This window comes from Monosiga brevicollis, genomic scaffold, assembly GCF_000002865.3.
Source record: "Monosiga brevicollis MX1 MONBRscaffold_21 genomic scaffold, whole genome shotgun sequence".
NCBI classification, from domain to species: Eukaryota; class Choanoflagellata; order Craspedida; family Salpingoecidae; genus Monosiga; species Monosiga brevicollis.
Genome location: NW_001865058.1, coordinates 354433 through 369934, shown reverse-complemented (window position 1 = coordinate 369934; position 15502 = coordinate 354433). Strand labels below are relative to the sequence as shown.

The window sequence follows — 15502 nt, the reverse complement described above, 5'->3', positions numbered from 1 at the left end:
TTTTTTTTTGGGGGGGGGGGGGGGGGGGAGGCACGGAGCGGTCGAGCACACCCGAGTTCGTGCTTGAAGGAGGTTGGTGCCAAAGAAATTGTGCGTGTGGCAAAGAGCTGATCCGCTCGCAAGCGGTGACTTTTCTCGGCATCAGCCATATCCTCCATGAGCTGTGTATGAGACCCGAAATTGCCGTTTTCAGATCCGTGAGCCACCCGAATGCATCCAGAGATGGCACATGTGCGAGCCTGTTGGCGAGCCTGGCAATCTTACCAGCTGCCACCTGAGAAGAAGCGGGTGGTTGTCGACCGAAAATGGGACCTGTTTGCGGGCATGCCACGGCAACGCAAGCTCAGGTCGTGCGGTACACAGTGACACTCGCACTGGCCACGGAGAGGAGGTCACGGAGACCAGCTTTGGGGAAAAGCAGCGGGCGTTGGGGCAATGCAAACCTTGTCGAGCAGCGACGTGTAATTGAGGCATTCGCTCATGAGAGGTAAAAACCTTAGACATTGAAGGACTGAATTGAGATAGCAAGTGTTGCCCATGTTATCAAGCCCGCAAAGAGCTGCGTAACGCGCGTCCTCAACTATGACAGGGCATACACAGGCGTTGTGAATCAGATGTGTCTATTCACGGGACCGCGGTGCCAATTTGTATCTGGCACAAACCTGATGGCGATAGTCGAATTGGGGTGCGGCCAATTGACAGGGAGTTGAAGGAGTGACTCGGTGTGCCACTAGGCGAAGCTGCTACGGCACTGCTACTACTATTTGAGGGGCCTGCGCGGGGCAAGGTTTCCTTGGCGGGAGGCTGGGCAATGGTGTTTGGTTTAAAGCTCGAAGAAGAGGGGTAAAGAGGGAATTTGACGTCCGTTTTGGATCGTGGTGGCTTGCGCTGACTTGAAACATCATCGCCCGAGCCTTGGGCGGCACGCTTGTGGGGTGGCTCTCCATCTTCCTCCAAGACGACGGGATTCCGCTTTGTTGCGGTTTCACTGTGCCCCAAAGCGGCCTCGGCCTTGGTGATTGCGATGTTCCTATAGCACAAGGCACATCACGGTGCATCAGGGCCATGTGACAAAGCGGAGCGTGCGCATCCTCGAGAGACTGGAGCAACGTACTCTGCGTCGGCCATGGCATCGGGTGTAACGGCCCGGCCGATTGATGTCCGTGGTTGAGTGGGAGCTGCAACCCTCCTGGTGTGCTTGGCGCTTAACGCCAGACCACGACCTGATTCGTGCTCTGCCGCAGAATAGCAATGTTCGCATGCCGCAGTGTGAGAGGTGAGCTTCAAGGGGGGGGGGGGGGCGAGTTTGGCAATCTCGATCGACCCTCATTATACCTGCAGGACCCTCTATGCCGCAGGCGGCACACCTTCTACCTCCTCCAGGGCGAAGCTGTGTTCGAGTACCGCGGAGGATCGTCTGCTCTGCCCTGCTCTGCGAGCTTGCGGCTCCGTCGCGCGCGCGTTTGAGTGTGTGTGTGTGTGGCGTCCGCAAAAAAAAAAAAAATCTCTCACACACTCTCACACACGCGTAACTGTCAAATGTCAGATAAAAATCTGGGCAAGGGTGGCGGATGCGGAGAACACACACAGACACAAGAGGTGGAGAGGCGGAGGGAGAGGCGGAGAGGTGGAAAAGTGGATTGTAGGAGGAAAGAACAGTGGTTCGATTGATGAGGTTAAAGCCACTCTGGAGGGAGCAGGAGTCATCATCAGACACGGTATTTATTTTTTTCTGGGGGTGGGAAATGGGTAACGACGGGAAGGCATCACCAACTAGACGCGAGTAGCCAGCTACTCGGTTGGGTCAGACTTGAACGGCCAAACTATTGAACCAGCGTGCTCACGATGAAAGCCAACAGTGCACTTTGACTAGGCCATGCTGTCGTCCATGCTCTGTTCCATGCGCTGGTAGCCACGGTTTGTGTGCAAGCCACCAGTGAGGGCCTGCCAGATCTGCCTCCACAAAGGTATGACTTCGCCCTGATAGCCATCCTGGCGGGCGTAGCCTGGGGGCTTGTAGCGCCGCAGCAACAGCGACGAAGTGACCACGGAGACCGAAGAGAGCGCCATGGCCATGCTCGCGTAAACAGGCCGGAGCATCAGACCGACGGGAAAGAGGCAGCCGGCCGCAATGGGAATACTGAATAGGTTATACAAGACGGCCCAGATAAAGTTGGTGTGAATGCGGCGCACCGTTGCCCGTGACAGATCAATGGCCACGGGAACATCGGTCAGGTGATCGCGCATAAGCACGACATCCGCTGCCTCGATGGCCACGTCCATGCCGGTGCCAACAGCAAAGCCCAGATCAGCCTGTGCCAGGGCCGGTGCGTCGTTGATACCGTCCCCCACCATGGCCACCACCTCGCCTTCGGCCTGCAAGCGCGCCACCTCGCGCGACTTGTGCGAGGGCAGGACCTGGGCAATAATGTTGGTAATACCCAGCTGCTCGCCAATGGCTTGTGCCGTCCGTTCATTATCGCCAGTCAGCATCATGACCTTGATTTTGAGCTTACGTAACAGCTCCACGGTTTCTGTGGCGTCCGGCTTGGGCGTGTCGGCCAGCGTGATCAAGCCCACCACTTTGCTATCCAAGGCCACGAAGACGGTCGTCTTGCCTTCAGATGAAAAGGCTGAGACCAGATGCTCCACTTCCTCGACCACTCGCACCCGAGAGGTTTGCATCCAGCGACGGTTGCCGACAGCAACGTGATGGCCGTCAACAACACCCTCCACACCTTGCCCCGCCTCCATCCGGTACTCTGTCACCTCGAGTTGAGTGTCCGAGCGTGGCACGTTGAGGTGCACGTGCTCCACAATGGCCGTGGCCGTCGGGTGCCCACTGTTGCGTTCCACAGCTGCAACATAGCGCAGAAGGGCTTGGGTGTCCACTGGTGGGCTGTCCGATGCAGCCACGGATTCAACGTCAACCACCTTCAGTTTGCCCGTTGTCAGCGTGCCTGTCTTGTCAAACACCACGGTGGTGACTCGCTGAGCTGTTTCCAAGTGCTCACCACCCTTGATGAGAATGCCCAGTTTGGCACCCACACCGGTGCCCACCATGACGGCCGTGGGCGTGGCCAGGCCCAAGGCACACGGACAGGCCACGACCAAAACGGCAATGCAGAAGCGGAAAGAAAAGCCAATGTCACCCAAGTTGGCCGGGGACTGAACAACGTCATGTGAGGTGAGCATGAGCCAGACGCCGAGCGTAAGCACGGCAAAGGTTACGACGGCAGGCACAAAGTATCCGGCAATCGTATCTGCAAGAGTCAGCACATCGTGCCCCCCCGCCAAAAAAAGGACACCAAAGCCAAAACCCACATGAGCCTTGATCACGTGCGGGCATGATTCAAATGTGCCCATGCAGGGCTGTGGGCAAACACGAACCAGCAATTCGTTGGATGGGGGCCTTGGAGCGCTGAGCTTGTTCGACCAGGCCTACAATCTTGGCCAAGCTCGCGTCCTTGCCCGCATGGGTGACGCGAAAGTGCAGCATATCTGTGACCAAAACCGTGCCTCCAATGACCGAATCGCCCACTTCCTTGACCAACAGCAAGGGTTCGCCAGTCAGCATGGCCTCGTTCACCTGGCCTCCACCCAGGACGACCGTGCCATCGGCAGGGATTTGTTCCCCAGCCACCACCTAATTGAATGCACGTGCAACACAGGTCTAGGAGGTCAAAGAGACGCCGAGAATAAGGAACAAAGGAGGAGAAGATGAGCACTGACGACAGACCTTGACAATGTCATCGCGTTGCACGAGGTTGATTTCGACGCGCTCCTCCTCCGTATGGCCAGCTTGGCTGGTGCGAATGATGCGAGCAGAGGAAGCCGAGAGGGAGAGAAGGTCACGCAATGCGTCCGAGGTTTTGGCCTTGGCAATGTGTTCCAGAAACCGGCCCAGCGCTACAAAGGTGAAGAGCATGGGACCAGTCTCAAAAAACAAGGATGGGTCTTCGGCCATGGGATCGATCATATTGTTGATCAGCTCGACCAGGGAGTAGATAAAGGCCGATCTGCAAAGCAAGAGCGAGGGGCAACATGGGGGATCGGCCGCTTTGGTCAAATATTGGCAAGCAGCGTCGAGTTCGAGAAGCAGACACTTAGGCTTTTTGATGGCAGTCAGGGAAGCAATCAAGAGCAGCACACGATTTTCAAGCCAAAAAACAAAGAAATGAACAAACAAGCCACCAAAACGAAGGCGCAAAATCGACAGATTCACAACACGAGCGCTTTGCCCAGGCTCGTTCCGTTCAACGATGGGCAGCAAGCACTCACCCAACACTGATGAGAATGAGAGTATCCATGTTCGGAGCCATGTGGCGAAGACTGGCAAAGCCCGAGATGAAGAAGGGTTTGCCCACGATGCAATCGACGGCGAGCGAGATGATGAGAAGGACGAGGTTGCGGTAGGACACGCCCGTGAAGCATTGGTGCGTGACCGTGCTTGAGTCAGGAAGGAGTTTGATGACTTGGATGGGAATGAAGCACAGGACAGCAAACGCAAAGATGTTTCGCCAGTAAGCGATGGTTTCCGAATGATCGTAAACTTGAGCATCGCCTTCGTCGTCCAGCAACTTGGCGGTGAAGCCCATGTCATTAATCATCCTTGATGCATCAGGGGCAGGCAAGCAGAGTCAGGCCTATACTATGCAGGCGTGGGCTGCTGCCTCAAGAGAGGGATTTAAAAACAAAACAAAACAAGCAAGCAAACAGAAAAACCATTCGTGTAATGGCATGACGAGTCGGACGTACTCCACAATGTCACGTGGGCCCACGGCACCAACTTGAAAGTGCACGATGGCCTTTTTGGTCAAGAGACTCACAGAGATCTCTTCTACGCCTGGGTGCTGTCTAACCTTGGTCTAAGAGGGTTAGACGGTCGGGTTGACGAGCCGTGAGTCGGGGTTGAAGACAGGTCGGAGCGAATTTGGGCAACGGATTATGTGCGATGTAGGCGGAGGCAGACCTCGATGGAGTTGACACAGCTGGCGCACGTCATGCCCTCGATCATGAGGGTGATGGTGCCCTCGTCGTTGGTATCCATTGGTTCGGCAGAGAAGCCGAGGTCGACAATGGCCTTTTTTAGACTCTCGCTGTCGATGAGGCGGTGGTCGTAGCGGACCTCTGCTTGTTCGGCCAGCAGGCCGACTAGGACATCCTCAACGCCGGGCAGGCGCTTGAGGCGCCCCTCGATCAAAGCCACGCAGCTGCTGCAGCTCATGCCTGGGCAAACAGGTGTGAGGTGTTGGGATTAAGAAAAAAGTTTTTTTCTTTCATTTCGGGCGGGGTGTGTGGCAAGCCAAGGTTGGGGGCGCGGAGGGCTAACCTCCGACATGATAGAGCTGGCGGTGCGAATCAGCGGCGAGGGGCGCATCATTTGGAATGCTAGCGCTAGGCTGTGGCTGATGGGTATTGAGGTCGGATTTTTTGAGAGACGGTTGCTCGGCCCAGGCGGTGGTCGCGGCGGGGGTGGACTCTGCAGATGCAGGGTCGGTTTGGGGCAGGGCCAAAGGGTCTGAAAAGGCGATGGGGCGAGCTTCAAAGCCCATGTCGTCAATCATGTCAGCCAAGGCCGTTGGGGTAAGCTCGGGGTCATGCAAGGCAACGCCCGATCGTCCGGCGAGGTCGACTTTGATGTAGTGAACATGGTCGTGGCTGCCAAGCCGATCCTGGATGGAGCGCACACAAGACTGGCAAGTCATGTGCTCGATGGACAGGCGGGTGGCGGAGAGGTGGGGTGTGAGGACGCTGGCATCAAAGCCTCGGTCTTCAACGGCTTCGGCCAAACGGCCTGGGCTCCACGAGGCCGGGTCAAAGGCCAAGTATGCGCGTGCCTCGGCCAGGTCCACATCCACGTAAGGAACGCGGGGCTCATCGGCGAAGCGCTGTTGGATGGAGGCAACGCATGAGCCGCAGGTCATGCCCTGAACGCTCAGCACAACGCCATCCAGGGCTTGTGGCTGCGCGTCTGCTACATCTACGGCCGCCATGGCGTCGGGTGCACCAGCAGTGAACTGCTAAGAGCGTCGGACGGGAGCGCCAAGGATGAGCCGAGCCGGACGCAGAGGGCCCCAGCCAGCTTATCCCGATGACCGGGGCACCGGGCGCGATGAATGGATCGCACTGCGCTTGAGTCGAGCCAACAACAAGGTCCCTTGAGGCTTCTTTGATCCCGCTTTTGCTTGTTGGTTCGCAGCGCGGCCAGCGGCCGAACGACGCGACGCGACAACGAGGACCGAGTGTGCTATGCCTCCAACCAGCCTCTCGCCTATGGGCCCGATGCAATAATGCACACAAGATCAGTCCAATCGCGCGGCGCTCCGACCCCGCCGCCACGTCACTCGCACAGTGAGAGAGAGAGAGAGGAGAGAGGAGAGAGAGAGGAGAGAGGAGAGAGGAGAGAGGAGAGAGAGAGAGAGGGAAGAGAGAGAGTGAGAGAGAGACAGAGAGAGCGTTGCGCTGCCAAACACACACATGCAGCAAAATGACGTGAGAATCAAGAGAGAGAGAGAGAGCTTGAGAGCTTGAGAGCTAAGAGCGAGAGAGAGAGAGAGAGAGAGGGTTTGCTCACGTATCAGCAAGCGAAGGGAGTGAAAACACAATATGCCTTTTGTCAGCCAAAACTGCGACAAGCTTGCATGCATGCGAGCGCCGTTCCGTCCAAGGCCACCACCCGCCCGCGGGGCTTAGTTTGCTGGCTCGGGCGCGTGTGGGCTTGACTCGGTGCCGACAGAGGGTGGGCTTGGCGTGCATGTCAGGGTGGTGGTATTGAGTGGCATGGCGCGGATGGGGCGGCGCGGGGCGGCGTGGATGCCATGGGTTCTTCTTGCTCTGAGCTTGGGTGGCAATGTGTTCCTCTGGCATTCGTTCTTCCTGCCTCCGCCGCTGTCGACAGCACCACCAGCGCAGCCCGTGCCGCCAGCCGTGACTTTGGCTCGAGTCACTGCTATCCCGCCCAGTACGGGATCTCGTGCAGTCCGTCCTCCTGCCATGTCACTCTACAAGGCCACAATTCTCAAAGGTGCGCCCCTACGTTCTCATCGTTGAGCATCACTCAGCCGCATCAGCCCATCAACTGCCTTGATCCATGTAGACTTGCTTGTTGGCGAGCTTTTTGATGGCAAAAACATCTTTTCATCCTTTCGCATCTTCCAGGTTCGTACACACGGGTGTATTCTGCCCCACTGTCGCTTCCGCTTCCCTGTCACACTCCCCACCAACGCTAGATGGCCCCTTGCTTCGAACCGTAGGTGACATCTCAGTCGCATCAGGACCACGGCGTGCTCCATGAGCTAATACACCTGGCTTTGTTAGTCAACTGCATTGTCGCTTCCTCTCCCTCTCTCTCAACTGGTTCAACTCAAACCCTGTCACCCCCGCTTGCGCTCACCCGCATCCGATTCCAACTTCCAAATTGATTGCCCCAGGCACGACCCGCTGTCACAGGCAACCAAGGCTGCATTTGATACGGGTCACATGCTCTTGGATCCGCGGCAGGGCTATCTTTACCACATGTATCTTCATGGCACCGACCAAGGGCAAAGTACCTGGCTTGTGACCACTGTCACCCGGCCCCTGGCCATTGCTTCCACCCCTGTCGCGCCCAGCCCCATGCACCTGAGTACCACCAGGATCGACCCCCATCGCACACTCTACGTTGTGACCTCGTTCACGGCTGAACGGTTCGTGGATCTTCTTTGTCGCCCGCAATGTCAGCTCCAGAGCTTGCATCTTTTCTAGTTGGGCTTGTGGGAGCCACCACTGCCGAGGGCGTCTGACGCTGCAGCTCCAGCGCGTGCATCAAGTCTTTTTGAACAGTCCTGCCCTAGACTCCAACTGACATGTCTCATAATATTCTTCTCTGCACAGGTTTGATGCCCTGCGCGAGACCCTCGAGTTTGTTGCGACGGGATCCAAAGCCCAGCACGCAATCTGGATCATCGTGTTTGTCACCTCGACGCCCGACCCAGACACCGAGCAGAGAGCGAAAGAGTTGCTTCTTCGGCTCGGCCTCACACATTTGTAGGCAACAGAGTCGCATGTCTGCCATCCCTACCCTTTCGTGTGCACCAAGTCCAGCCTACTCACTCCCTCTGTTGGCTTTGTGTGTCGATGCTTTGTTCTGCGCAATAGATGGAGTCAACTGCCTGGGCCATATCAACGGGCCGCCGTCCTAGACCACGGGGTCGGCCTGATTCCCGCTCACGAGCGAGGCTCGGCCATTGTCTTTCTCACCGACGTCGAAGTCATCTTTACGGAAGCCACTCTGGCACGGTGTCGTCATCTGGCCGACCTGAACCTGACCTATTTTCCCATCACCTTTAGGTGCGTTTGGTTGCTCTGGCCGCAAGTGGGCCAAGCAGGCGTGTCGTCTCAAGCGTAAGACGGCGTGCTCGACTCTGATCATGTGTTGTGTGTGGAACGGTGGCAGCGCTTACCGCCATGCTCAGGGCCTGCGTCTCAACGACGCGAGCGGCAAATTTCGACACAGTGGCTACGGTCTCGTCTGTACACGAGGTGCGCAGCTCAAATCGAGCCAACGCGTCACCAGGCCCGTCATTTCACACGCGTTCAAGCCCTCATACTCATATTGGCGGGTAGTGACGGCCTACGAGACGGTGGGCGGATTGGATACGTCCATTACGGGCTGGGGCGACGTACGACCCCCAGCAACCGTGCAAACTGTGCTTGACAAGCTGCGCAGGCCTGATCGACGACTCTGATGGCTGTGCGATAGGAAGACAAGGCGCTGGTCAATGCTTTTCTGAAGCACCCGGAGCAAAATGTGTGGCGGGCACCGGATCGCATCCTGCACCGTTGGCACACCAAGACTTGCGACCCCGCACTGCCCAAGGAGCGGCTGCTCTCCTGTCACAAGTCGTTGATGGACTACGAGGGAAGCAAAGAGCAACTTGCCGAGGAGCTTCGCCTTGCCCGCCTTCAGTTGGCCGCCGAGTCTTGACTCCAGCCTTCACTTTTCATGACCTTTGACTACAAGTCGCGTGGTAGAGAGGCACGTCTTTGTTTCATCGTTTCGCGATGCAACGATTGGTATTGGCCGTTTGCAAGCCCCTCCATTATCCACCTGGCTGTGTCTTTGGCGGTTGGCGCCACCAGCTCATCGCCACATCAGACCACAGGCCTCAGCTGCATGCCATCACACAGCCACCCCCCTGAAAGATCCTGTGCTTACGACCCCTATTTTAGTATTATACTTTACCAAATAGCTCCAAGAACATGTAATAGTATTTTACTTTTTATCGACCTTAGCGCTTTGAAAAAACATCAACAAAAACATTTGTCCTTTTACGTCATATGCCACTATGGACGCTTGGAGATGAGATGGAAATGGCAGCCGGACGGACGATGACGACGACGACAAAGGCGTGCAGCAGGGCAGTGAGCGTGGGTAGCAGGGGTGACGAGCGTCATTTGCATGGGTTTGAGGCGGTACCGGTCCAAGTGTTTGTTGAGCGTTTCCATTCCTTTTGGAGCCGTCCGTCTGTCTGTTTGTGTGTGTGTGTGTGCTTCTGGAGGGGTCACCCGATCTTCGTGTTACCGCGTGACAGTTGGACTTGATGAAACCCCCCCAATTGGCTCTCTTCTGCCCAAAAAGCCCATCAAGACCCTGCCCCGACCTGCGGTACAAGTACCTATCTTCCGGGAGAGGTAGAGGTAGAGGTAGATAGCGAGAGAGATGGAGAGGTAGAGAGAGGTAGAGAGAGAGAGGTAGAGAGAGAGAGAGGTAGAGTTTGAATTGGTTTGGTCGGTTTGAGAAAGAGCAAAGACACAAAGGAAAAGTACGAGAGAAAAAAAGAGAGGTAGAGAGACAGGTCGAGAGAGGTAGAGAGACAGGTAGAGACAGAGGTAGTGACAGAGGGATAAGGATGGAGAGATGGAGAGGAGTAAGCAACAGCCAGCAGGACGACATTGCAAGGAGCTCGTTGACGCAACACACGAGAGAGAGAGAGAGAGAGAGAGAGCGAGAGAGAGAGAGATAGAGAAAAGAGAGAGAGAGAGAGAGAGAGAAAAGAGAGAGAGAGAGAGAGAGAGAGAGAGAGAGAGAGAGAGAGAGAGAGAGAAAGAGAGAGAGAGAGAGAGAGTCGCCCTTCTCGACGCTAACGTGCTACTAGAAGAAGTTAGAAAAAGCCATAAGCAGCAGAGAAGAGAGAGGAAAATAATGTGACAACAAGCATTTTTTTCAAAAGGTCTGTGTGCGCAAACAGTGTGTGTGTCAACAGTGTGTGTGTGTGTGTGTGTGTGTGTGTGTGTCTCGCGGCTGTCACGGTGGCCTCCGGGGCTCATTGGGGGGTGTTACGGTGCGCGGGGTTTCGCAGGTTTTTCAGCAAGTCGGCAAGCATGGCTTCTCTCAAGACAATGACTTTGGCGTTGGCTGCCGTTTTCCTCGGCATGGCTCTGGCTGCGCCCGTTCATCTGCACCAAAAGCCCGTCTCGCGCGTCCTGACCAGCTTTTCCTTCCAAGACTGCGGTATGGTTGCGCAACAGCGGATGGCTGGACCCCCCCGCGTCGTGTGCCCCGCCGGCCTTTCTCGCCTTTGGCATGGTCCGATGCAGCTTCTCTCATGATGAATTCCTAAACCATCTCGGCGGTGTGTGTGTGTGTGTGTGTGTGTGTGTGTGTGTGTGTGTGTGTGTGTGTGTGTTTTCCTCTTTGCTCTTTTGCCGTCGACAGCCGCCCCCTCCGCCCCCATGCATGGCAACCTGAGCCTGAGCCCCGACCCCATCGTGCTCCCCGGCAACATTACTGGCTACGCCGGCATTGTTCTTTGTGAGTGGATGCAACTTTTCCAAACCCAACTGTGGCTCTCTGTCTCGCTGCTCTCCGTGTTTCATATCCAGTCGGCTCACCTGGGCACACGCGTCATGGCCCTGCAGCGTCCAACCTGTCCTCCCCACTCAAGGCCACCGTCGAGATGAAAAAGGGCATCATCAAGGTGCCCTGCGTGGATAACTTTGGCTCGTGCACCTATGACGATCTGTGCTCTTTCCTCGAAAAGATTCCCCTCAAGAACGGCACTTGCCCCGACCCCATGCCCGCCATGGGCATTCCTTGCCGATGCCCGCTCACTCCCTTCTCCGTACGTCGTCGCTGACTGCCACTACTCCATCATCATTGTTTGCGCTCCTGCCCGCCCGCCCTGTACCGTCCTCCAGCATTGACTTTCTTCTTCTAACATGTACCATGCTTCTCCTTAGGCCTTTATGCCTGAGCGCACCTTCCACGTCTCAGAGTCCCTCCCGGGCATTCTTGACGTATGTTGGTCGCTCATACCCCTCTTATCGTCTCTCCCTCCCTACCCCTCTCCAGCATTTCGCGAGCTACCCACCCACACAAACAAGCACGTCGCGTGTGTTCTTGTACTCACTCTGCATTTTTGGACGCCTTGGGGGTGTTTTTTTTCCAGGGCGATTACGACATCTCGGCCGAGATCACGGATGGCTCTGGCAACCAGGTTGCCTGCGTCAAGCTCTCCCTGGCCCTCAAGTCTGCTTAAACACACCAGCGTGCCAGCCTGTCGTTACATTTCTGTCCTTTATCACTTGTTGTCTTGACGTCTTTTGCTGTCAAAACCAGCTCCCCCAATTCAAACACAAGAGTCGTTTTTTAATTGCACGTGCTTTTGTACGTGCAAAACCACATCTTCACTGGAATAGGTCTCTCACATGAAATTCACAGTCTATTATCATCGTCGAGGTCGTACCGGGGACGCCAGGGCGGCAGCATGTGCGCTTTTTCGTGTCAAAAATGTGCGTGTAACACTGACTCCTTTGACTTCTACTCTGAAAAGTCCAGGTTCGGATCTTGGGGTGGGACATAAGCCCCAGTGTCCGCATCGTCTTGTTCCAAGTCCTCACTCAAAAGGACATCATAAAGTGCACCGGCTCGGGAGATTTGCTTCGTCTTGCGTCGCGATGTCACCAACCAGCTCACCAGCGCCCCCAACGCGACCCCCCCGAATAAAACGCCCAAAACAATGCCCTTTGAGCGGGATCCAATGTGTTTGGAGTGATGCGTTTCGCTCTTCTGGGTGGAAGAGGTGCTACTGGTGCTCGTCGTGGAGGTGGAGGAGGAGGTCATCGTAGTCGTGGCCGAGCTCATTGGGGTCGTGGAAGAAGAGGAGGTGGACGGGCTGGCATCTTCGCAGGCATGCCCTGTATAGCCCGCGTCGCAATGACATTGACCAACCGCGCAGGTGCCACGACCAAAGCAAACGTTATCCACTGGTCCAGGACAAGGGAGGCAGCACGCGTCCACGTAGCCCGGCGCGCACGACGCGCACGTTCGGTTGCGGGCTGCTAGTTGGATTGCCTGATCGAGGGTGCAGAGCGCAGCGCTCTTGTTGACGTCGCTTGCAGTAGTGCTCGGAAGCAAGGACGCGCACAGTCCAGCACCCGTGGTCGACATGCAAGTGGCGGTCGAAAAATCGGACCCATCCAAATCCACACACCACGCGTCAACGGCGTTGCCACAAGCGCTGGCCGCACAGCTCGAGCATGCGGCCATTGTATTCGCATCAAACGTTCCATTGCGCTGCTCGACAAGGTAGCGTGCCAGGAGCGGAAGGCGGGGCATCCCCAAGCCCGTGACAGCATCCCAACCAGGCTTGGCTGGATAGCCATGTTCGCAGCACACGCTGCTACCGCAGCGGTTGGACCCCCGTGTCACATCCTGGAAGACCTCGGGGTGAGCGCGCGCAACCGCATATATCGAGGCGGTGACGTCCCCCAGCGGGGGCAAGTCTTGTTGCAGCAGCACGTCATTGACGAGAACAAGCAATCCCGCAAGCATGGGCGCTGAGGCCGACGTGCCGGCCATGAGGGTGCGGTGTTCACGGCCGTAAACCTCAATGTTGTGCGCAGGGCCTGCAACATCAGGGAAAGCGCGGTTGCCAGCCAGGCTTGCTTGCATATGGTCCACCGGAGCGACCTTTTCAAGATAGGTCGAGACGGGGTCATCCTGATAAGCAGGTCGGGTCGCAAATTGGTCAAAGCCGCCGGAGGAGGTGATGGACGAGCCAGTTTCGAGGGAGCACGCGACAGCATCCCCCGACTCTGGCAGGTATTGCACGCCACCCACGACAAGGCCATAGGCTGTGAGAGGTGAGACGGAGGGCTGGCCACAATAGTCGTTCGGAGAAGAGGCATCGCCATCCATATAAACGCCATCGTCCCCCGAGCTGAGGACGACAGAGACACCCACAAGGGCGAGGGCCTGAGCGACACTGTCAAGGTAATGGCGCACGACGGCATTGTCACCCAGTGTCAGCGTGTAGGAGGCTGACAGGACGGTGGGACGCAGGTCCTCTTGCATGGCCAGGGTAGCCAGAAAGACCTCGGCCGTTGTAAGCAGGGGGTCCACTGTGGTGTTGATATCGACCATGCCCGTCACAATCTGGTCCAGATAGGCACCTGGCGCAAAGGCGGCCATCATGGCCAAGTCGAGCATGGTTTCGTCACCCGCCGTTCGATAATCGTTGGGTGCGGCGTTGTGCAGACCCAAGACATATGGGTAGGAGAAGCTGGGGTTGAGATCGGTCTGCGTGACGTCGCGAGTGCGCAGCACGGCGTTGAGCGGGAGGTTATTGGCGGCCAGGTAGCGGTAGAGGCCGTCGTAGCTGTACATTTCAGAGGCAGAGAGCACGGCAACGCCTCCGCGATTGCGGCGGTGGCACGCGGCGGCCTGGCTGTCAACCTCAAAAGCCTCGCGCAAGGCGGCGGCATCGAGGCCCCCGAAGAAGACCTGTTCGACGGGCTCCAGGCGAGCTCCCACGCCGGTAGCCGAGAAGAAAGGGCCCGACATGTTTTGGACCAGCATGCGCATTTCGTCACTGTGGTCGGTCGTGAGTTCGAGCTGCATGGCACAGGGGGCCTCGGGATCAACTTGGTGGGCTTGGAGGGTGTCAGCGGGCATGGTGAAGATGACCATGGCTGCGGTGGTGTTGCTGAGGTAGGTGACCTTGCCGTTGCTGATCGGGTAGTCTGTGGTACCGCTGTCGTCCACAAACGTCGCCACGCAGTTGGTGCGGGCTTCTGAATCAGCGCAGGTCGTGAGGTTGAAGCCAAGGCAAAGCGGGTTGCGCCAGCACAGCAAAGCGCTTTCAACAAAGGAAATGTTTGCTCGTTGCAGGTAAACGCCGCCCGTAACGGTCACGTTTGTAAAACGGACGCGCTGGACTGTGCCTTTGTGGCTCTGGATGTTACTCTCTTGCAGCACAAAGGGTTGCGCATGGCGGCATTGTACCCGAACCTGGGCACTGAGGACGTTGGCCGGCGCGATCCAATCTGGTTCGGTGTTGAAGCCCGGCAAATCAAAGACGGGTTCAGGGATAAAAGTAGTGTTGGGCTGCACCTCGTTGAGAACGAAGCCAAAGGTTGCCGAGGTCGGGTCCATGTTGAGCATGATTAGCTGGGGTCCCGGTGGCCAGACAGGCAAGGGGTAATCGCTTCCATCATCGACGTCCCGACGCTGCTGGGGCCGAGCGCGTTGGCGCTGCGGACGCGCGGGCCTGGCTCGTTGAGTGGTGGCTGTGTTGGGGGCGGACGGGGATAGAGGCGGGGACTGGTGCCCATCTAAAAGGGGAGAGGGAGGCATGGGCGGAGGCAAGGTGGGGGTATTAGTGAGACTCTGCTCTGGCTCATTAGCCTCATGCACGGGGAATTGGACGCCCGCGTTCGGAAAAGCGCGCAGCCGTTGACCCACCGGCGTGGAGGACCAGGAGGTGGGTGTAGGTGGGTGTTTGGGAAGGATCAAGGCCGCGCACGTGTGGTGGGAGTTGATCCTGGGCAAAAATCAGGCGCATCGGTTTGTTGGGGTCGCTGGTGGGGCAGCTGAGCAATGACTCATTGAGTTGGGCCAGTTGGTGGCCAGTCCAGCTGGCACGCAAGCGATTACCCAAGGGATGCCAATCAACGGCGAGCTGTTGGTCTGTCGTGGCATTGGTCCGAGTGAGTTGATGTAGTCGCTGAAGCTGTGAATGAACATGGTTCACCACGGCAGAGCCTGGATGCAGCAGGTCCCAGACATCATCGGTGCGACCAAGTCCGTTGGGGCCCCCGGGAAGCTGGCCAAATTGTGGATGGCCAGGAGAACTCACGTTGGCATGCCACGCTCGCAGGCGAGCCCGCTGAGCCTCGGGTGCCACCAACACCGTATGCGCCAACACAACGTCTGCATCATCCAGTACCACCGGTCGACACGCCAACCACCCCGCCTCCCCCTCAGCCATCCCAGCGCCAGCACCAGCGCCCACACCAGCCACAACCACCATCAAGAGCCATGATGCGAGCACCATCACACCGGTCAAATACTGAACGCGAAAGCAGTGAGTTTTGAGAGAGAAGAGAGAGAGAGAGAGAAGAGAGGAGAAGAGAGAGAGAGAGAGAGAAGAGAGAGAAGAGAGAGAAGAGAGAGAGAGAGAGAGAAGAGAGAGAAGAGAGAGAAGAGAGAGAAGAGAGAGAAGAGAGAGAAGAGAGA

The 15502-nt window shown here is 57.1% G+C and overlaps 6 protein-coding genes across 6 annotated transcripts in view; 2 read left to right on the top strand and 4 right to left on the bottom strand.

Moving 5' to 3' along the window:
- MONBRDRAFT_27754 (uncharacterized protein) overlaps window positions 1-1128 on the bottom strand; it is a gene marked incomplete at both ends in the record, with an annotated part of 3421 nt that extends 2293 nt beyond the window's left edge. Inside the window, 5 exons of the mRNA XM_001748128.1 lie at window positions 52-161; window positions 265-312; window positions 444-580; window positions 663-1030; window positions 1115-1128. Of these exons, the coding sequence (XP_001748180.1) occupies window positions 52-161; window positions 265-312; window positions 444-580; window positions 663-1030; window positions 1115-1128 (677 nt within the window). The remainder of the gene's footprint in view (window positions 1-51; window positions 162-264; window positions 313-443; window positions 581-662; window positions 1031-1114) is intronic.
- Window positions 1129-1869: 741 nt separating this feature from the next.
- Window positions 1870-2685, bottom strand: MONBRDRAFT_21642 (uncharacterized protein; the record flags this gene model as incomplete). The annotated part of the gene is made up of 1 exon (XM_001748127.1): window positions 1870-2685. One exon carries the CDS (start codon window positions 2683-2685, stop codon window positions 1870-1872), a length of 816 nt encoding a protein of 271 aa, XP_001748179.1.
- Window positions 2686-2808: 123 nt separating this feature from the next.
- Window positions 2809-6650, bottom strand: MONBRDRAFT_27752 (uncharacterized protein; the record flags this gene model as incomplete). Its single annotated transcript, XM_001748126.1, has 8 exons — window positions 2809-3263; window positions 3391-3646; window positions 3740-4019; window positions 4282-4611; window positions 4759-4868; window positions 4973-5229; window positions 5333-5983; window positions 6332-6650. Coding segments are annotated over 8 exons (2658 nt in total), but the record flags the coding sequence as incomplete, so codon positions are not given.
- Window positions 6651-7518: 868 nt separating this feature from the next.
- Window positions 7519-8968, top strand: MONBRDRAFT_27751 (uncharacterized protein; the record flags this gene model as incomplete). The annotated part of the gene is made up of 5 exons (XM_001748210.1): window positions 7519-7688; window positions 8140-8331; window positions 8438-8523; window positions 8608-8663; window positions 8744-8968. 5 exons carry the CDS (start codon window positions 7519-7521, stop codon window positions 8966-8968), a joined length of 729 nt encoding a protein of 242 aa, XP_001748262.1.
- Window positions 8969-10358: 1390 nt separating this feature from the next.
- Window positions 10359-11621, top strand: MONBRDRAFT_38189 (uncharacterized protein). Its single transcript, XM_001748209.1, has 5 exons — window positions 10359-10495; window positions 10700-10795; window positions 10903-11105; window positions 11224-11280; window positions 11433-11621. Exons 1-5 carry the CDS (start codon window positions 10366-10368, stop codon window positions 11520-11522), a joined length of 576 nt encoding a protein of 191 aa, XP_001748261.1. The 5' UTR covers window positions 10359-10365; the 3' UTR covers window positions 11523-11621.
- Window positions 11622-11745: 124 nt separating this feature from the next.
- Window positions 11746-15320, bottom strand: MONBRDRAFT_38188 (uncharacterized protein; the record flags this gene model as incomplete). Its single annotated transcript, XM_001748125.1, has 2 exons — window positions 11746-14598; window positions 14729-15320. 2 exons carry the CDS (start codon window positions 15318-15320, stop codon window positions 11804-11806), a joined length of 3387 nt encoding a protein of 1128 aa, XP_001748177.1. The 3' UTR covers window positions 11746-11803.
- Between the last annotated feature and the right edge of the window lie 182 nt (window positions 15321-15502).